The sequence below is a fragment of the Loxodonta africana genome, chromosome 4, assembly GCF_030014295.1.
Source record: "Loxodonta africana isolate mLoxAfr1 chromosome 4, mLoxAfr1.hap2, whole genome shotgun sequence".
Lineage (NCBI taxonomy): Eukaryota > Metazoa > Chordata > Mammalia > Proboscidea > Elephantidae > Loxodonta > Loxodonta africana.
Genome location: NC_087345.1, coordinates 128,554,634 through 128,576,527, shown reverse-complemented (window position 1 = coordinate 128,576,527; position 21,894 = coordinate 128,554,634). Strand labels below are relative to the sequence as shown.

The window sequence follows — 21,894 nt, the reverse complement described above, 5'->3', positions numbered from 1 at the left end:
AAAATATTTCCTATCAAAACCTCTGGGATACAGCAAAAGCAGTGCTCAGAGGCCAATTTATATCGATAAACGCACACATACAAAAAGAAGAAAGAGCCAAAATCAGAGAACTGTCCCTACAACTTGAACAAATAGAAAGTGAGCAACAAAAGATCCATCAGGCACCAGAAGAAAACAAATACTAAAACTTAGAGCTGAACTAAATGAAATAGAGAACAGAAAAACAATTGAAAGAATTAACAAAGCCAAAAGCTGGTTCTTTGAAAAAATTAACAAAATTGATAAACCATTGGCCAGACTGACTAAAGAAATACAGGAAAGGAAACAAATAACCACAATTAGAAACGTGATGGGCCACATCACAACAGACCCAAAGGAAATTAAAAGAATTATATCAGATTATTATGAAAAATTGTACTCTAACAAATTTGAAAACCTGGAAGAAATGGATGAATTCCTGGAAAAACACTACCTACCTAAACTAACACAATCAGAAGTAGAACAACTAAATAGACCCATAACAAAAAAAGAGATTGAAACGGTAATCAAAAAACTCCCAACAAAAAAAAGCCCTGGCCCAGATGGCTTTACTGCAGAGTTCTACCAAACTTTCAGAGAAGAGTTAACACCACTACCACTAAAGGTATTTCAAAGCATAGAAAATGACGGAATACTACCCAACTCATTCTATGAAGCCACCATTTCCCTGATATGAAAACCAGGTAAAGACATCACAAAAAAAGAAAATTACAGACTGATATCCCTCATGAACATAGATTCAAAAATCCTCAACAAAATTCTAGCCAATAGAATTCAACAACATATCAAAAAATTAATCCACCATGACCAAGTGGGATTTATAACAGGTATGCAAGGCTGGTTTAATATTAGAAAAACCATTAATGTAATCCACCATATAAATAAAACAAAACAACAAAAACCACATGATCTTATCAATTGATGCAGAAAAGGCATTTGACAAAGTCCAACACCCATTTATGATAAAAACTCTCACCAAAATAGAAATTGAAGGAAAATTCCTCAACATAATAAAGGGCATCTATGCAAAGCCAACGGCCAATATCACTCTAAATGGAGAGAGCCTGAAAGCATTTCCCTTGAGAACGGGAACCAGACAAGGATGCCCTTTATCACCGCTCTTAGTCAACATTGTGCTAGAGGTCCTAGCCGGAGCAATCGGGCTAGACAAAGAAATAAAGGGCATCCGCATTGGCAAGGAGGAAGTAAAATTATCTCTATTTGCAGATGACATGATCTTATACACAGAAAACCTGAAGGAATCCTCCAGAAAACTACTGAAACTAATAGAAGAGTTTGGCAGAGTCTCGGGTTATAAGATAAACATACAAAAATCACTTGGATTCCTCTACATCAACAAAAAGAACATCCAAGAGGAAATAACCAAATCAATACCATTCACAGTAGCCCCCAAGAAGATAAAATACTTAGGAATAAATCTTATCAAAGATGTAAAAGACCTATACAAAGAAAACTACAAAGTACTACTACAAGAACCTGAAAAGGACCTACTTAAGTGGAAAAACATACCTTGCTCATGGATAGGAAGACTTAACATAGTAAAAATGTCTATTCTACTAAAAGCCGTCTATACATACAATGCACTTCCGATCCAAATTCCAATGTCATTTTTTAATGTGATGGAGAAACAAATCAACAACTTCATATGGAAGGGAAAGAAGCCTCGGATAACTAAAGCATTACTGAAAAAGAAGAAGAAAGTGGGAGGCCTCACTCTACCTGATTTTAGAACCTATTATACAGCCACAGTAGTCAAAACAGTCTGGTACTGGTACAACAACAGGCACATAGACCAATGGAACAGAATTGAGAACCCAGATATAAATCCATCCGCATATGAGCAGCTGATATTTGACAATGGCCCAGTGTCAGTTAATTGGGGAAAAGATAGTCTTTTTAACAAATGGTGCTGGCATAACTGGATATCCATTTGCAAAAGAATGAAACAGGACCCATACCTCACACCATGCACAAAAACTAACTCCAAGTGGATCAAAGACCTAAACATAAAGACTAAAACGATAAAGATCATGGAAGAAAAAATAGGGACAACCTTAGGCTCCCTAATACAAGGCACAAACACAGTATAAAACATTACCAAAAATGACGAAGAGAAACCAGATAACTGGGAGCTTCTAAAAATCAAACACCTATGCTCATCTAAAGACTTCACCAAAAGAGTAAAAAGACCACCTACAGACTGGGAAAGAATTTTCAGCTATGACATCTCTGACCAGCGCCTGATCTCTAAAATCTATATGATTCTGTCAAAACTCAACCACAAAAAGACAGACAACCCAATCAAGAAGTGGGCAAAGGATATGAACACGCACTTCACTAAAGAAGATATTCAGGCAGCTAACAGATACATGAGAAAATGCTCTCGATCATTAGCCATTAGAGAAATGCAAATTAAAACTACGATGAGATTCCATCTCACTCCAACAAGGCTGGCATTAATCCAAAAAACACAAAATAATCAATGTTGGAGAGGCTGCGGAGAGATTGGAACTCTCATACACTGCTGGTGGGAATGTCAAATGCTACAACCACTTTGGAAATCTATCTGGCATTATCTTAAACAGTTAGAAATAGAACTACCATACAACCCAGAAATATCACTCCTCGGAATATACTCTAGAGAAAAAAGAGCCTTCACACGAACAGATATATGCACACCCATGTTTATTGCAGCTCTGTTTGCAATAGCAAAAAGCTGGAAGCAACCAAGGTGTCCATCAACGGATGAATGGGTAAATAAATTGTGGTATATTCACACAATGGAATACTACGCATCGATAAAGAACAGTGACGAATCTGTGAAACATTTCATAACATGGAGGAACCTGGAAGGCATTATGCTGAGCAAAATGAGTCAGAGGCAAAAGGATAAATATTGTATAAGACCACTATTATAAGATCTTGAGAAATAGTATAAACTGAGAACACACACTTTTGTGGTTACGAGAGCGGGAGGGAGGGAAGATGGGAGAGGGTTTTTTACTGATTAGTTAGTAGATAAGAACTGCTTTAGGTGAAGGGAAGGACAACACTCAATACATGGAAGGTCAGCTCAACTGGACTGGACCAAAAGTAAAGAAGTTTCCAGGATAAACTGAATGCTTCACAGGTCAGCGGAGCAAGGGCGGGTGTTTGGGGACCAAGGTTTAATACATTATTTCTATTACGTTTTACAGGAAAGAAGATGGATTCAAAACAACTATGTAACTAGAACACATAGCTGATAGGGTAGAATTAGTATTTATACCCAGGTAGTCTGGCTCCATCGGACATTGCTCATGTCACTAAACATTATACTATACTGCTTCTTCCCCACCTGAACTTTGATAAAGAATGCTCACAAACGCATCCATCTGATACTCTTCATCACTATATAAGACTACCTTGCAGTATATTTTGGAGTAAAGGTAGCAAAAACCTAGCAAGAAAAATTCATAAAGTACTGAAAATCTTTATATTTCACATTTTCTTATTTAAATACACTCCTGGTGGCTTGGCCATGTGACTTGTTTTGACAAGGATTGTGGGTGAGACAGTGAAAAGATGTGAGTTCTGTGCCCAGGCATGAAGAAGTACATTTCTGCTTGCCCCTCTGAGAACTGACGACCTCTGCTATGAGAAGGGCGTGCACCCATATTCTGAGCCCACTGTTCTGAGAAGAAGATATATAGAAAAATCTGAACTAAATTAGTGGACTGGAGCTAAACCCATCTAAGCCCAACGTATAACAACTGCAACCCATCCAGACAACAATTGGGTGAATGAGAAAATAATCTTAATTTCTTTTTTTGATTGTCAGTGCTATCTTGTGGTTGCTTATTATACAACTTCGATATCTGATACAGCTATAGTTCAGGGATTATATAGAATGAAATTTTAGTCTATATAAAGACATAAATGTATATATTGGTTTATTTTGCTGATAATAGTCAATGATAAGCACCCTTCCTCTTTTAATTCAATGATGGTGGACAGGTCTCTGAATGATTGATAAATTACTAGTCTATTTTGAATTTTGCAAATAAGTAGCTGTTTATATCAAACAAACACTTTTATCCTTTTGATTCTTTTTTGTCTTCAACATTTAAGTTTTTTATCAAAGCATTTTTCTTAGCCTGATGGTAAAGTGTGAGAGAAGGAGGAGGATAGAGAATTGAATAAAATACCTTCCAAAATGTCTGAAGTCCAGTAAAAGAAACTGCAGACATGTGACAATTATCAAGGGAGACTGGACATTACCCAAGGAAAATATCAATCTCTACGAAAAATGGAACTTAGTAGTGACAATGTTGCACTAAAATGGAATTTGGAGATACGCGTTGGTTCTATTCTCTGAGGGAGTGGAGGAAATACAAAGGTCCGTTACACTGCAATTCTGTCCTGTGTCACAATGGTGACTTTGTGTGCCAATTAACAATTTATTCTCTCTCATCTCCAAAGCTATCCTATCCTTTGCTCTGTTTCATAATAATGAAGCTATATCCTATAAACTTTTCTCCCTTGCAGCTGGCATGATGTTAAGCTTTGTCAGCAGAAGCCATTGGGGAGACACTGCAGGAGGAAGGGCTCTTCTTCCTGGATTTGTGATGCTTCTTCTCCTTTTGCTCCTGTGGTGGGGGGTTGGGGCTGTCAGCTAGATGCATGCAGGACATGCGTGGTATTCAGCCATCAGCAAGTTTTTGTTGCCAGTCCCAGTCATAGCTCCTGTTCCCCTTCCGCTGCCCAAATGCTCTCTGGTAAGGGGTTCTTTCTGCTTGCCAGTCTGGCTGAGATTCCATCCTCACCAATTCCAGCCTTCTGGCTTGGACCTGTTCTGTCTGTCCCAGGACATCCCAGTGAACACCTCTGCCATTCAGTAAGTGGCAGCCACACAGTTTTGAAGTCTGAAACCCAACTGTCGAGTTTGTTCCTTCTTTGGGTGTTCTCCCTCAGCATTAAGGTATTCTTCATAGTTTTCTTTTATCCCATCTTAGTTACCTATCCCGTACAAATAGTTAATAATTATTTACTTGAACTTTCTCTGGTATCTGTCTCCTAACCGGGCTCTGATTTACACACCTTACCACTAGGGATGGTGTGTCCTCATTTTAAACAAACAACTTCAAGGGCTAGGAGACACCAGCTCATTTGAAAATTGAATGAATTTATTCATTTTATTGATGACACGAAAATAACAGCTCTTGATAATTTTGTGAATTGTAATTTATACATAATTTATTTAAACAAATAGCAGAAGCATAATAAATGTATAATATTTCTCTGTTATGAGTAAAGTAATTCAGTCACAAAAAGACAAACATATGATCCTACTTATATGATATATCTAGATTAGACAAATGTATAAAGATCAAAGTTGATTAGTGGTTATAAAGTCAGGAGGGAAGGGAGAAAAGGGGGGTTATTGTCTAGGAGACATTGAGCTTCTGCTAAGGGTGATGGAAACATGGGGCAACAGATATTGGTGATGGATACATAACATGATGAACGTAACTAATGTTACTAAATTGTACATGAAAAAATGTCAAAAAGGCAAATTTCTTATTTTATATATATATAATTTTTTAAAGTTTATATAAATTAAAATTGTACTAAAAAACAATTGTATGGCTATAGAAGAAACTAGAAATACTTGTTCATAGATGGGGAATAGCATCATACCAAACTTAGGGAAATGATCGTGCCTGGTGCTTACAAACATATGTTTTTAATTCTAAACAGGATCCACAAGAAATGCTGTTACTGTAAATATTAAAATATGTGCAAATCTTGCCCTTCTCCGGACATATTGACATCCTGTAATACAGAGAATAAAATTATTTTCAAGAACAGATATATGCATATTTAAATATGTATGCAAATAATATTCATGGAGTTATCCTTTAATAATGTATTAGTATTGATAATATATAACTTAATAATACAATAAATATTTCAATCTTAAATAATTTATGTAGGCCTACAGTTATATATGTGAACCTGAGTATTTCCTCTACTATTTGTCAATGAAGACTTAAATAATTATAGTTTTATAATTGTTCATATATTGCTTTTTCTCAAGTTATAAAATAGAGGAATTTCAAAACTCACACTTTGGAGGAGAAAGTTGAATAGCCACTAAAGTCAATCCATGTAAAGACACCGAAATGCCTCAGGAAATTCTAGGAAAAAACAATTTTAAGAGAAATCAAATATAAATTATAATACTAAATTTTTTGTTGTATCAAATAAAGTGAATCCTTTCTTACTGTACAGAGCCCCTCAATTTGCTCACCTAGTGAGTGTTTCACACCAGACATGTTACAGACGTTAATTAAGGTGACTGAGTAAAGGAATCGATTGCCAGAAGAGTACTTTCAGGGCTCTAGAAATTGATCAAAGTCCAATAATAATTTGAAAAAGATTTATTCCTGGAAAGCTGGTAGATATTGAAGTAAGAATTGCACACATCTGCACTCTTCCTGCCCAGGCTGCTCCCAATCCCTTCCCCTCCCCAGCTCAGTGAGAACAACTGCAGATTTTACAGCATGGGGCAGGCTGCAAAAGTCAGCAGTGTTACTGCCAGAAGGGGCAGATTTGACTGCAGGTGAGAGGTGGGGATAAAAAACCATAGGATTTCCATCTCAAAGTACTGAAATCTATGGGAAATGAGTGAGTAAAATCCACAAATTCTCTAGCCTGAATTCGTGGTCTCCATGGGAGTGAGGAGAGTACCAGCCATAATTATTATTTTCCCAACCATAAATTTAACACAAAGATCCTAAAAATGAGAGTTCAATAAAAGGGATGACATTAGCTCTGTACACATTCTTGGCTAACTGAATAAATATTACATTTTCAAGGGACACCTAGAAGTTCCCAATAAAAAGTAAAAGCCAGTGGAGTCCTGAGAACTTGCTACAAACTTACGAGCAGTTCCCAATACACACACACACAGACACACACACACCACATCAAATGACAACGGGAGGAAGTCCTGTAGAGCTGAAGTCTTTGAATATGACCTCTACTTAAATCACTGGCTAACAACAAAGCTATGCAGTCACAAGGAAAACTGCTAGGAAGGCAGGCAAAAAAATAAAAATAAAACATAACAGAAAATCAGCAAAGGATTTGAATAGATATTTCATCAAAAAAAAAATACAAATGGCCAACAAGTACATGAAAAGATAATCAAAGTCAGTAGTCATTACAGAATGCAAATGAAAATTGCAATGTGCTATCACTTTACAACCCTAAGATGATGGTGATTTAAACAACAATAACAACAGGTGTAGTTGAGGAGGTAGAAATATCAGAAATGTCATCCATTGAGGGTGGGATTATAAAAAGGTGTGGCCAAGGTAGAAAACAGTTTCATTGCTTACTCAGTAATTTAAATATAGAATCACCATCCGATCCAGCAATTCCACTCCTAAGTACACACCCAAAAAATTAATAGTGGGAACACAAACAGGTACTTGCACACCAATGTTCACTGCAGCACTATTCACAGTGTAGCCAAAAAACTGGGAACAAACTGAATGTCCATCAACAGATGAATGAATAAATAAAATAAGGTACATACATACAATGGAATATTATTCAGCCATAAAGAGAAATGAAGTCCTGTAACATTCTACAGCATGGATGAACTTTGAAAACATAATGCTGAATGAAATCAGAAAAGGAAAATATTGTATGATTACATTGCTGTGAAATTTCTAGCACAGGCAAGTGTATAGAGACCAAAGCTTATTGTAGCTTATACGTGTAGAGGCAGGAGGAAGATAATGGAACAGGGGAACGCAATGCTCGGGGGACACTAAATTTCTGTTTAGGGTGATGAGGATATTTGAGAATGGATAATGGTGATGGTTAAACAACACAATAAACATAATTAACGTCACCAAGTTATACCCGTGAAGAATGTTGAATTGGCAAATGTTTTGTTACAAATATATTCACTCACACAAAAATATTGAAAGGAACTAGGGAGAAATCATGCATTACTACTGCTTCTCTTTCTCTGGTGGAACCCTGACTAAAATAATGAATTAAGCAAGATTGCTGAAAATAAGGTCAATAGACAAATATACATAAATTTATTGTGCTATATTAATGGCATCAGAAAAAGAAAGATAAAAGATAAGCAGAGTTAAACTAAATAAAATTGTCCAAGACTTTAACCAAAAAATATAAAACTGTTTTGAGGACATAAACAGAGGATTAAGGCATGCTAAGGATCCCTGGTGATGCAAGGTTAAGCACTCCCCTATTAACTGAAAGGTCAGAAGTTCAACTTCACCAACAGCTCCACAAAAGACCTGGCAGTATACTCCCATAAAGATTACAGCCAAGGAAACCCTATGGGGCAGTTCTACTCTGCCCTGTAGGATAGCTATGAGTCGAATGGATTTGATGGCACACAAAAACAACACAGGCACGTTTAAGCATAATATTATATAGATATCAATTTTGAACAATTAATCTACTGATTAAATATAATTTCAATAAAGCAACCTCCTGATTTTGTGAAAATATTTATAGAAGGACTAAAAGGGCCAGTGTAACAGGATACCCCTGAAGAAGACTGGGATGAAGTGATTTGTTGCACTGAATATCAAAGCTTAACATAAAGCTTTAGTACTATTTACCATGTGGTTTTTTTTTTACCGGTGCAAGAAAAAAATAGAAAAATGGAACATGGTAGTCTCCCTAAATACATCAAAGGTAGACACACCCATGAAATTGATTTATGACAAAGCTGGCAGAGTGAAGAATGGAGAAACAGTCATCTTTGGTATAAGTTACACTTCATCAACTAAATAATGATGTAGAAAAGTATAAACTTCACTTTTACCTCATTTCATCCAAAACCCAGCATCACAAAAAATAAATTCCTAATAAATTGGTGATCAAAAAAAAAAAAGAAAGAATTCCTATAAATAAATACAAGGGAATACCTTTATAGACTTTTAGTAATTTCTGAAATAGATCCAAAACGAGCACTTACACCCACAAAAATTCTGAATTGGACTATCATAACATTAATAGGTTTTCACTTGCTTTGACTGTGTGGATCATATCAAACTATGGATAACACTGCGAAGAATGGGAATTCCAGAACACTTAATTGTGCTCATGAGGAACCTTTACATAGATCAAGAGGCAGTTGTTCAGACAGAACAAGGGAATGCTGATTGGCTTAAAGTCAGGAAAGGTGTGTGTCAGGGTTGTATTCTTTCACCATACCTATTTAATCTCTATGGTGAACAAATAATCCAAGAAGCTGGACTATATGAAGAAGAATGGGGCATCAGGATTGGAGGAAGACTCATTAACAACCTGCATTATGCAGATGACATAACCTTGCTTGCTAAAAGTGAAGAGGACTTGAAGCGCTTACTAATGAAGATCAAAGACCACAGCCTTCAGTATGAATTACACCTCAAGATAAAGAAAACAAAAATCCTCACAACTGGACCAATGAGCAACATCAGGATAAACAGAGAAAAGATTGAAGTTGTCAAGGATTTCATTTTCCTTGGATCCACAATCAACAGCCATGGAAGCAGCAGTCAAGAAATCAAAAGATGCGTTGCATTCGGCCAATCTGCTGCAAAGGACCTCTTCAATGTGTTGAAGAGCAAAGATGTCACCCTGAAGACTAAGGTGCACCTGACCGAAGCCATGGTATTTTCAATCACATCATATGTATGTGAAAGCTGGACAATGAATAAGGAAGACTGAAGAAGAGTTGACGCCTTTGAATTGTGGTGTTGGCGAAGAATATTGAATATCCCATGGACTGCCAAAAGAACAAACAAATCTGTCTTAGAAGTACAACCAGAATGCTCCTTAGAAGCAAGGACGGCAAGACTGTGTCTTACATACTTTGGACATGTTTTCAGGAAGGATCAGTCCCTGGAGAAGGACATCATGCTTGGCAGAGTACAGAGTCAGCAGAAAAGAAGAAGACCCTCAATGAGGTGGATTGACACAGTGGTTGCAACAATGAGCTCAAGCATAACAATGATTGTAAGGATGGCGCAGGACTGGGCAGTGTTTCGTTCTGTTGTGCATAGGGTCGCTATGAGTCGGAACTGACTCGATGGCACCTAACAACAACAGCACTAATAGATGTTGTTCATTAAAAGACTCAAAATATTAAACTAAAAATGTAAGTTACTGAGAAAAAAGAAGCTATTAAAATCTCATAAAATCAAGAAAGAGCTCGTATTCAAAACATGTCAACAACTTATTGGAAGGAAAGAGAAACCGCATAGGAAAAATGGACAAGCAACGTGAACAGGCACTTCACAAAGAGGTATCCTAATACTAAGAGTACATAGCAATGTGTTCAATCTAACAGAAATCAGGCAAATGCATTGCTGATATCATGATACTGCTGTATAACCGTAAAAATGTCCAGTAAAAAATTCCTCATACTACTAAATGTTGATGCTTACAAGGATCAAGGAACATGTTCATATCGTATTGAATAAAATGGGTATGTGTACAAAAAACCTAGGAAACTATGGAATAATTTTACAAATTTTGACATACGTGAATAGCTAAGAACCTGAAACTGAATTCCTACACATACAGGTAATATGTGGACAGAATACATGCACAAAGATGTACAGGGAATAATTAACTATTCATAACAGGGAAGTTTTAGAAATAATCCAAATGTTTATGTGCAGTAAACTGGATCACAAAATATGATATTCACATACTATAGCAGTGAAAAGTAGCAAACTACTGTTAACTGCAACAATGCAGATGAATTACACGAATGTCTTATATGAGTGAAATGAAACAGACGAAAAAGAAAATGCATACTGTATGATTTCATTTATATAAAATTCAAAAACAAGCAAAGCCAATCTATAATATTAAATGTCATAATAGTGCTTTAGGGAGGAGAGAGAAGTATTGAGAGCAGACACAGGGGCTAGAAATGTCTGTTTCTTAAAGTTATTTGTAAATAAACAAACAAAAAAAAAAACACCAAACTTGTCGCCATAGAATAGATTCTGACTCATGGCAACCTCACGTTTTACAGACTAGAACTGAGCTCCACAGGTCTTCTTGGCTGTCCGTAATCTTTTTTATTATTATTATTTTTAATTTTATGGTGTTTCATTGTCGTTAGGTGCCGTTGAGTCAGTTCCGACTCATAGCAACCCTATGCACAACAGAACGAAACATTGCCCAGTCCTGTACCATCCTTACAGTCGTTGTTATGCTTGAGCTCATTGTTGCAGCCACTGTGTCAATCCACCTTGTTGAGGGTCTTCCTCTTTTCCTCTGACCCTGTAATCTGCCATGCGTGATATCCTTCTCCAGGGACTGATCCCTCCTGAGAACATATCCAAAGTATGTAAGACGCAGCCTTGCCATCCTTGCCTCTAAGGAGAGTTCTGGCTGTGCTTCTTCCAAGACAGATTTGTTCGTTCTTTTGGCAGTCCATGCGATATTCAATATTCTCCGCCCACACCACAATTCAAAGGCGTCAACTCTTCTTCGGTCTTCCTTATTAATTGTCCAGCTTTCACATGCATATGATGCAATTGAAAATACCATGGCTTGGGTCAGTCACACCTTAGTCTTCAAGGTGACATCTTTGCTCTTCAACACTTTAAAGAGGGCCTTTGCAGCAGATTTACCCAATGCAATGCGTTTTTTGATTTCTTGACTGCTGCTGCCATGGCTGTTGATTGTGGATCCAAGGAAAATGAAATCCTTGACAACTTCAATCTTTTCTCCGTTTATGATGATATTGCTCATTGGTCCAGTTATGAGGACTTTTGTTTTCTTTATGTTGAGGTGTAGTCCATACTGTAGGCTGTGGTTTTCTATCTTCATTAGTAAGTGCTTTAAGTCTTCTTCACTTTCAGCAAGCAAGGTTGTGTCATCTGCATAATGCAGGTTGTTAATGAGCCTTCTTCCAATCCTGATGCCCCATTCTTCTTCATATAGTCCAGCTTCTCGTATTATTTGCTTAGCTTACAGATTGAGTAGGTATGGTGTTTTAAAGGAACGTTTAAAGCAGAAATTAGTTTTTCATTCAAAAATTTATACACTAATTGTTTTCTGACATTAGTTGCAATCTTTGCAATGTGTCAGCACTCTCCCCCTTTCCCTTGACACCCTGGGTACCCTATGTTCATTTGTCCAGGTTTCCTGTCCCTCCTTGCCTTCTAGTCTTTGCTTTTGGGTGAGTGTTGTCCATTTGGTCTCATATACTTGACTGAACTAAGAAGCACATTCCTTACATGTGTTATTGTTTCTTTTATAGGGTTGCTATGTGTTACAAACAACTCAATGGTAATGGGTTAATCTTTGACTGAAAGGTGGACTTCAGGAGTGGCTTCAGTTCTAAGTTAGCAGGGTGTTCTCAGGCCACAGTCTCAGGGGTTCCTCCAGTCTCTGTCAGACCAGTAAGTCTGGTCTTTTTCTGTGAATTTGAATTTTGTGATCCCTTTGAATTTTGTGATCCCTTTCAGAGCAGTTGTTGGTGGTAGCCAGGCACCATTTACTCTTCTGGGCTCAGGCTGGTGGAGACTGGGGTTCACATACAGGCAGACTGCTAGGCCTTTCTTTCACGGTAAGGTTGAATTGTTGATTATTTGGATAGCAGGTTTTTTTTTTTTAGGGTGCTTAAACACTGCACCTCCAGGGCTCTTTACTCAGAGACCAGGCATTTTTAAATACGTGGGTAATTTACTCTCTAGGAGCCATGGTGGCACAGTAGTTAAGCTCTAGGCTTATAATCGAAACGTCGGCAGGTAGAATCCACCATCCCGCTCTGTGGGAGAAATAATGTGGCAATCAGCTTCCGTAAAGATTTACAGCCTTGGAAACCATAGAGGTAGGTTCTAGGGTAACTATGAATCGGAATCAACTTAATGGCAAAAGGCTATAATCACTTTCTGATCAATATGCACAATTATACATTTATTTAATTAATTAATTTTTTAAAATATGATAATATAAAAATAACAAAGTTTATTTTACAAGAAAAGCATTTACAGAAGTGTTGTTTTTCATAAGAAACAAGACTAAATAAGCAATAAATAAAATATTGTAAAGGCAATATTAAGGGAATATTAAACAGCCTTGAAAATAAACAAACTACAACTTTATACTAAAATGTGCATGAATCCTACAAACATAATATTGACTGAAATAAGCTCCCAATAAAATGTTTGAATAACTTAAAAATCTTACCATGTCTTCTTCATTATCTCTGTGAAGCAGATTAGATGCATTAGAAGCACAGGCCATTCGACTCTCACTCCATGTTTTTCTTTCATTACTAATGTAATAACAACGGTTGGAATACATAAACCAGGCCTTTGGACAATGATGACAACGTCCTAAGAAAGATTTGAATTACCACCAAAATGATTTGAATTGACAAATAAATATTAATTGACACATTTGGAGAGGTACAAACAAATATGTACATAACCAAGATTTGTACCTTCACAAACTGGCACATATAAAACAAAACACAGAATGCCAGATATATATATATATATATATATATATATATATATATATATATATGCACAGAAAGTTAGCATCTCAACCCCTAATTTAGGTACCCATGAGGCAAACAAAGACTACATCCTATATATGTCCTGAAAATGTACGTGTACTGCCTTTATTTTATTTTGGCGGATAGATATATAATGTTCTATTGATTTTTAAACAATCTTTCATCTTATTAACCAAGAAGGAATGCCCTCCTAAAATCCTTATTTATGAAAATATATTGCTCAATTTTAGTTTTTAAAATTTCTTATCATTTTTTTAAGCCCAAATACAGAGAGAAAACATATTCCCTATAGTCTGCACTACTGTCAGAACTTTATAAATGGTTACATACCTTTCTGGGTTCTTGTTATCAGAGAAGAATTGTTCTGTCCTGGTTTTACAGTATCTAAAAAATTTACAGTAATTCTTAGTAAGATTAATATGCTATAAATAAAGCATATTAGTTCATTTTCCTATTTGCAATATGGTATGTTTAGAGTTAGAAGAGTGGAATAAAAATAACAAAAAAATAGCTAATAAAGTCATGAAGTTCTTTGGGGAAAACTTTACTGAAATTTAATTCCTACACATGCAGGTAACAAGTGGTCTTTGGGGAAAAACAGCCTAATGAACCAAACTTTACCATCCCTTACAGTATTTGATACAATCACCTTGAAAAATTAACCTCTATTGTTCAATAATTTTTTTAGACTCCTGAAGAAATTCTGCATTATATATATATATGTATTCTCCACCTCATTCTCTTATTTATATTTTTTACAAATTCACAATAACCTTTCCACATTTAGTCCAAATATAAACATTGAGTCCAAATACATACATTAAAATGAAAGTTTTCTTCCTTAATATTATTACATAATTAGAAGCACTTACAAATCCTTAAAACGAAAAGCTTCCTTGTTACCTTTCAAAAACTTACCAGCAGTAATAACTACGACTGTCGTGATTAGTACACTGGCCATCAGGACAAGGCAGATGATTCCCAGGGTCATAGCAGCGAGCCTCGCAGGAGGTGATGGGAAAACTGCAGGGAGAAACGGAAATACTGAGAAAGGAAAGATGGAGAGAATTGTCTGGAAGACGTACATACAAGAGGGACCCTAGGTACAAAAAATTATATGCGTCAATGCTAGAACTGAACCCACGTCCACCTTGTAATCTTTCTCTATACCACTGCATTGTCAGTAAACATAATGCTCCATGAATTGTTGGTCCAAAACTACAGATTTCATCAATGCCTGAGTAAAACTAGTTTTCAGATTCCATATTAGAATACCATACCCCAATTTGACCTCTGATTCTCGAAAACGAAACTATGTGAGCCTATTCCCTAAATCTGACCATCCTCCTTTCATGCCTCAGTTTTTCCCATTTCCCCCCATCTCTGCTCTCCGCTGCACATCCCAGAGCACTTGTGCTGAAGGCCCAGTAAATGCTTTACCTTTGCAATGGGGCTTCTTGTCATTTCCTTGAAGATCCTGAGACGCATTATGAAGGTTTAATTCCACGTAGGTTATGTCCTGCTCAGTGTCTGAAACGGAGCTATTTTTGCTCTCAGGTTTGATTTGCTGCCTCTTTGGGTATTTGGCCCGGTTGATGTCTGAGTAGATTACTGTTTGATTACTCATCTCTTCAGCTGAGTGATGCCACTGACTGTGCTTTAAGGTAAGTGTGCTTTAAGAAGTCAATATAAGGTGCAAATAATGACAAGATGGCTCCTGCACACAAACTGGGCTGTGAGGGGTGGGAGTAAGGTGTGGATTAGTGGTCATTTCCAGTTGAAGAATCCAGTTCTGATCTAGATTTAGTTTAGGCTTTACGCAAGAGTCCAGAGTAGAGTAAGAACTTTTTTTTTTTTTTTAGAGATCCTGCATTTGACCAAATATTGTTTGTTGGAGTAACAAAAAGCAATAAATTATTGAGGATAAAGAAGTTCATAAATTAAAATATCATTATTTTTTAAAGTCAGATTCCATTAAGATATCATAAAACCATTATATCACCTGTGTGAAAAATTAGAAATTTGTATTTAAAAAAAAATGCATCAATTTTTATGAAAAATTAAAAAGTAATACTGGTTAAAGGCTAAGTAACTCAAAGATGAGGGGATTGAAAAGTTAGCATGTATATTAATTTATTGCTCTAAATTATTTTGATTTAGTGATACATACGTATTTACTTAAAGGAGGTGAAGTGTTACCGTATGGTCTTTTTCTTATTCCTGGATGGGTGGAGAGTCCTGAGAAAGCACTAAGAATTTAAAGAAAATTTTCCCATGTTCAAATGTGTTACCTAATACACTAAACTTATGCACAGAGTAAAACTACTTGAAGCACCACAAAGAAAAAACAAAACAAAACATATTTTTTTTTAAAAAAGCACTTCTTTTAAGAAGTAATTGTCAGTTATTTAATGGCTAGAATAGGAGACCGTTTAAGTTGATAAATGAAAATGTAGATCATTTATGTGAGAACACTCTTGATTCAAATTTCCAGAAAGATCCTATGTCTCTCAGGGTCAATGAAGGTCACTTTAGTTGGGTACTTAATTATACTAATTCAGTTCATGTAATTTTATTCAGCAATGGGCTCCAGAGTAAGTGAAATTTAGAATTAAACTTCAGCTTTTAAACCTACAATGTTTGACCTTTAGAAATTTGCTCAGATTTCTAAACAATATAGAAATCATACTATACAAAAGTAATGCATGTAATACATTTACCACACAACCTGGCACTTACAAGCACTCAGTAGATGTTTGCCTTTTTAATTATGATTTTACTCACAAAGGCCGTGTAACTGTTTCTGATCCGTTTCAGGTAGAAATTGTAAAATATCTCATTAGACAGGATTTTCTTATGCCAATGCGGTTCATTTTTAATGCGGTTCATTTTTAAAAATGTTTTCTTGAATTTTTAAAAATCTTTGGTCATCAATTATTATGTTCAGATTATTATTTTATAAAAGCTAGCTCATCCTGCTTTTTCTCCAAAATAAAACTGAACGCATTTAATCTGACTAAGTGGATAAGGAATTATGTCTGACCAGTATTTTTCTTTTAAAAAATACAGTTCTAAAGACTGGGCTCAATATAAAATAATAAACTTTTCTTCAATATAAAATAATAAAATAATAAACTTTTCTTCAAGGACAAAAATTGGACAAATTAAAAAGCTACATTAATTGTTCATTGTCATGATGCTTATGGAATTTCACTTTAAATGATATTGATTAACAAACTCAAATATGTGTATTTGAATGTGTGTGTACACTGGAGTAATTCTCCAAAGATAGTAATTTGAATAACTTAAGAAATCTTCAGACATATTTGATGTTTGCTGTTTACCCAGAAAACTCATTCCAATAAGGACTCCATTGCTCGTCTTTGAATCTATTGTGTATTAATAGCCCCTCATTGCATCCTGCACAGCATGGAGAACCTCCCACTGAATGAGCTGGGCTAGAAGACAGAGAGGAGAGCCGTGAGTGGTACATACCTTCTGTCGGTCAGAAAGCCATGCAGCCTTTAGTGAGGAGGCCTGGTCAGTGTCCCGGCGGCCTGCTATAGCTGGATTAAAAATAATGATGATAATAAAACATTGCCATCGAGTCAATCCAGGAGAAATCTAAAGACATTAATCCACACACGAACAAGCAATATCTGTGCTCTCACAGACTGTCCTGTGAGGACTCAGAATGAGGCAGAGTGGAAAAAGTAGATGGCTCATCAATGTGTTATTTAGTGTTTGAACAGGAAATCCTCACAGTTGGGCTATTTTGAAGTCAGTTTATCTCATCACCTATCTCCAGAACATAGGAGATGTTGAGCTCCTGTTGAAAGGACACTGTAGATCTTTAAATACGCCATACAGATTGTCCCTTTTAAAGTGCTTTTGAGAAATTGTTCTCATATTCTATAAGATTTGGGGGATAAAGCGCTTGCCCAGCCATACAGTTAAATGTTTTCATCTCATCGTAAACTATTAAATCTTAGGCCATGTTAATGCTATTAAATCTCAAAGTCCTATTTTTAGACTAGCTTCAAAAGCTTGGCATTACGTACCTCCTTATACATTTCCTAACAATACCATTTCCATTATGATGAACAAATGCTAAAATCATAGCACCATTATCAGCAGGTATTTAATCATATTTGTTGAATATTATTCTGAGAGATTATTACATTTTCAACCTTAATGTAGCTGGCACAAAGTCCACTATTTCCAAACTTATCTAGTCAAGTTTTTGAAATGTTTGCACTCAATCTGATTTTTTAATACATTATAGAATCATCAGTTGTCCCCTGATAAAAAATATCTCTTGGAAAGGTAAAATATGAAACATTTTTGAATTATGTATCATGCCAGAGATTAAAATATTAAAAAACTACTCATTGTAATATAATATATACCGTCCTATACATTGGAAACCCTGAGAGAGTAGTGGTTAACTGCTACAGCTGCTAATCAAGAGGTTGGCAGTTTGAATCCACCAGGCATTCCTTGGAAACTCTATGGGGCAGTTCTGCTCTGTCCCATTGGTTCGCTATGAGTCAGAATCGACTTGACGGCAATGGGTGTTTTTGGTACTATTCCCCCCAATAATACGTTGTATTATTTCTTCTCTAATAAAGACTAGGAAACCCTGGTGGCATAGTGGTTAAGTGCTACAGCTGCTAACCAAAGGGTGGGCAGTTCAAATCCACCAGGCACTCCTTTGGAAACTCTATGGGGCAGTTCTACTCTGTCCTGTAGGGTCGCTGTGAGTTGGAATCAACTTGACAGCACTGTTTTTTTTTTTTTTTTAGTAATGACAGTTTTCTATATTTTAACAGAAATATTTGTTTGAAAGTGACAAAAACTGAAGTCAAATTACATAGGGTGAGAAAAAGTAATTTTCAAAAATCTCATCTAAACAAAAAATGGAGAGTGCAAGAAAAGAAGACTTTTAAACCACAAGGTGAAATGACACTTTAGCGTCAGAAAAAAATAAGATTTAAAATTAAAATGATTAAAAAAATTAGTTGATATCAAATGGAATTCTGTCAATCATTCTTCATCTTGCATTAAGAAAAGTGTAAATTTTTTAGCCAGCAACCCTAAGGAAATATACTTCCATGTTGCCTGTAGGGGATTTCAGTTAAAATTCAAACTCAAAACATAATTGTTAAATCCAGTAACATGGCAAGTAAATCCACATTTATGTCCCTGGAATCTGGACTAATATTTGATCCTTCAGTATGGATTGCTATTCTTGCCAGCTATGTGTATTTCTATTAATTATATTTTATTATTTTTTAAAACTAAATAATCAGGTATGCATCAGTGTGAATTTCTGCTTATTAGAAATAAATTAGTTTCCATTGTAAAGGTTTATTATATTTCCATACAGTAATAATAATTCCCTCTATTTTCAATGCTTATATAATTAAAATACTGATATTATTCTCCAACATTATTCGCAAATGTTCTTTTTTTAATTTGAAGACCTACATGTCTACTATTCTTACATTCACTTTTTTCTTTTAATAATTTTTATTGTGCTTTAAGTGAAAGTTTACAAATCAAGTCACTCTCTCACATATCAACTTATGTACACCTTACTACATACTCCCATTTACTCTCCCCCAAATGAGTCAGCCCGCTTCCTCCTTCCAGTCTCTCCTTTCATGATCATTTTGTCAGTTTCTAACCCCCTCTACCCTCCCACCTCCCCTCCAGACAGGAGATGCCAACATAGTCTCAAGTGTTCACCTGATGCAAGTAGCTCACTCTTCATCAGCATCTCACTCCTACCCATTGTCCAGTCCAATCCATGCCTGACGAGTTGGTTTCAGGAATGATTCCTGTCCTGGGCCAACAGAAGGTTTGGGGACCATGACCACCAGGGTCATTCTAGTCTCAGTCAGACCATTAAGTCTGGTCTTTTTATGAGAATTTGGGGTCTGCATCCCACTGTTCTCCTGCTCCCTCAGGGGTTCTCTGTTTAGTTCCCCGTCAGGGCAGTCATCGGTTACGGCTGGGCGCCATCTAGTTCTTCTGGTCTAAGGTTGATGTAGCCCCTAGTTCATGTAGCCTTTTCTGTCTCTTGGGCTCATAATTACCTTGTGAGCTTGGTGTTCTTTATTCTCCTTTGATCCAGGTGGGTCGAGACTCATTGATGCATCTTAGGTGGCCCTTGCCAGCGTTTAAGACCCCAGACTCCACACTTCAAAGTGGGATGCAGAATGTTTTCTTAATAGATTTTATTTTGCCAATTGACTTAGATGTCCCATGAAGCCATAGTCCCCAAACCCCTGCCCCTGCTTTGCTGACCTTCGAAGCACTCAGTTTATTCAGGAAGCTTCTTTGCTTTTGGTTTGGTTCAGTTGTGCTGACCTCCCCTCTATTGAGTGCTGCCCTTCCCTTCACCTAAAATAGTTCTTATCTACAATCTAATCAGTAAATAACCTTCACCCACTCTCCCCCCCTCCTCCCTCTTATAACCACAAAAGAATGTGTTCTTCTCAGTTTAAACTATTTCTCACATCTTATAATAGTGGTCTTGTACAATATTTGTCCTTTTGCAACTGACTAATTTCACTCAGCATAATGCCTTCCAGGTTCCTCCACTTTACGAAATGTTTCACAGATTCATCACTGTTCTTTATCGGTGACTAATATTCCATTGTGTGACTATATCGTAAATTATTTATCCATTCACCCATCAATGGACACCTTGGTTGCTTCCATCTTTTTGCTGTTGTAAACAACGCTGCAATAAACATGGGTGTGCATATATCCGTTCATGTAAAGGCTCTTATTTCTCTAGGATATGTTCCAAGCAGTGGGATTGCTGGGCCATATGGTAGTTCTCTTTCTAGCTTTTTAAGGAAACGCCAAATCGATTTCCAAAGTGGTTGTACCATTTTACATTCCCACCAGCAGTGTAGAAGTGTTCCAATCTCTCCACAGCCTCTCCAACATTTATTATTTTCTGTTTTTTGGATTAACGCCAGCGTTGTTGGAGTGAGATGGAATCTAACTGTAGTTTTAATTTGCATGTCTCTAATGGCTAATGATCGAGAGCATTTTCTCATGTATCTGTTAGCCACCTGAATGTCTTCTTTTGTGAAGTGACTGTTCATATCCTTTGCCCAATTTTTAATTGGGTTGCTTGTCTTTTTGTAGTAGAGTTTTAGCAGAATCATGTAGATTTTAGAGATCAGGCACTAGTCGGAAGATGTCGTAGCTGAAAACTTTTTCCCAGTCTGTAGGTGGTCTTTTTACTCTTTTGGTGAAGTCTTTAGATGAGTATAGGTGTTTGATTTTTAGGAGCTTCCAGTTATCTGGTTTCTCTTCGTCATTTGCAGTAATGTTTTGTACTTTGTTTATGCCTTTTTTTTTTTTTTTTTTTTTAGCACTCCTAACATTGTCCCTATTTTTCCTTCCATGATCTTCATCATTTTAGACTTTGTGTTTAGGTCTTTGATCCACTTGGAGTTAGTTTTTGTGCATGGTGTGAGCTGTGGGTCCTGTTTCATTTTTTTGCAAATGGATGTTCAGTTATGCCAGCACCATTTGTTAAAAAGACTGTCTTTTCCCCAATTAACTGACACTGGGCCTTTGTCAAATATCAGCTGCTCATATGTGGATGGATTTATATCTGGGTTCTCAATTCTGTTCCATTGGTCTATGTGTCTGTTGTTGTACCAGTACCAGGCTGTTTTGACTACTGTGGCTGTATAATAGGTTCTAAAATCAGGTAGAGCGAGGCCTCCCACTTTGTTCTTCTTTTTCAGCAATGCTTTACTTATGCGGGGATTCTTTGCCTTCCATGTGAAGTTGGTGATTTGTTTCTCTATCACATTAAAAAATGTTGTTGGAGTTTGGATCAGAAATGCATTGTATATATAGAGAGAAGGCTTTTGGTAGAAAAGACGTTTTTACAATGTTAAGTCTTCCTATCCATGAGCAAGGTATGTTTTTCCACTTCTGTAGGTCCTTTTTAGTTTCTTGCAGTAGTTTTCTTTGTATAGTTCTTTTACATCGTTGGTAAGAGTTATTCCTAAGTATTTTATCTTCTTGGGGGCTACTGTGAATGGTATTGATTTGGTGATTTCCTCTTCGATGTTCTTTTTGTTGATGTAGAGGAATCCAAGTGATTTTTGTATGTTTATCTTGTAACTTGAAACTCTGTTGAACTCTTCTATTAGTTTCAGTAGTATTCTTGAGGATTCCTTAGGGTTTTCTGTGTATAAGATCATGTCATCTGCACATAGAGATAA

At 36.3% G+C, this 21,894-nt stretch overlaps 1 protein-coding gene across 2 annotated transcripts in view; it reads right to left on the bottom strand.

Annotated features, from left to right (window-relative positions):
- Positions 1-20,604, bottom strand: part of LOC111749422 (NKG2-F type II integral membrane protein-like) — a 199,840-nt gene extending 179,236 nt beyond the window's left edge. Inside the window, exons 1-6 of one of the 2 annotated variants that reach the window (XM_064284594.1) lie at positions 19,732-20,604; positions 17,126-17,196; positions 15,071-15,363; positions 14,549-14,653; positions 13,961-14,014; positions 13,297-13,445 (exon numbers count right to left, since the gene is read on the bottom strand). In XM_064284594.1, coding sequence (XP_064140664.1) covers positions 13,297-13,445; positions 13,961-14,014; positions 14,549-14,653; positions 15,071-15,257 — 495 coding nt within the window. In that variant the 5' untranslated portion in view covers positions 15,258-15,363; positions 17,126-17,196; positions 19,732-20,604. Of the gene's footprint in view, positions 1-13,296; positions 13,446-13,960; positions 14,015-14,548; positions 14,654-15,070; positions 15,364-17,125; positions 17,353-19,731 lie in introns of those variants that run through there. The other variant, XM_064284595.1, reaches the window with a different exon arrangement.
- Positions 20,605-21,894: the final 1,290 nt, after the last annotated feature.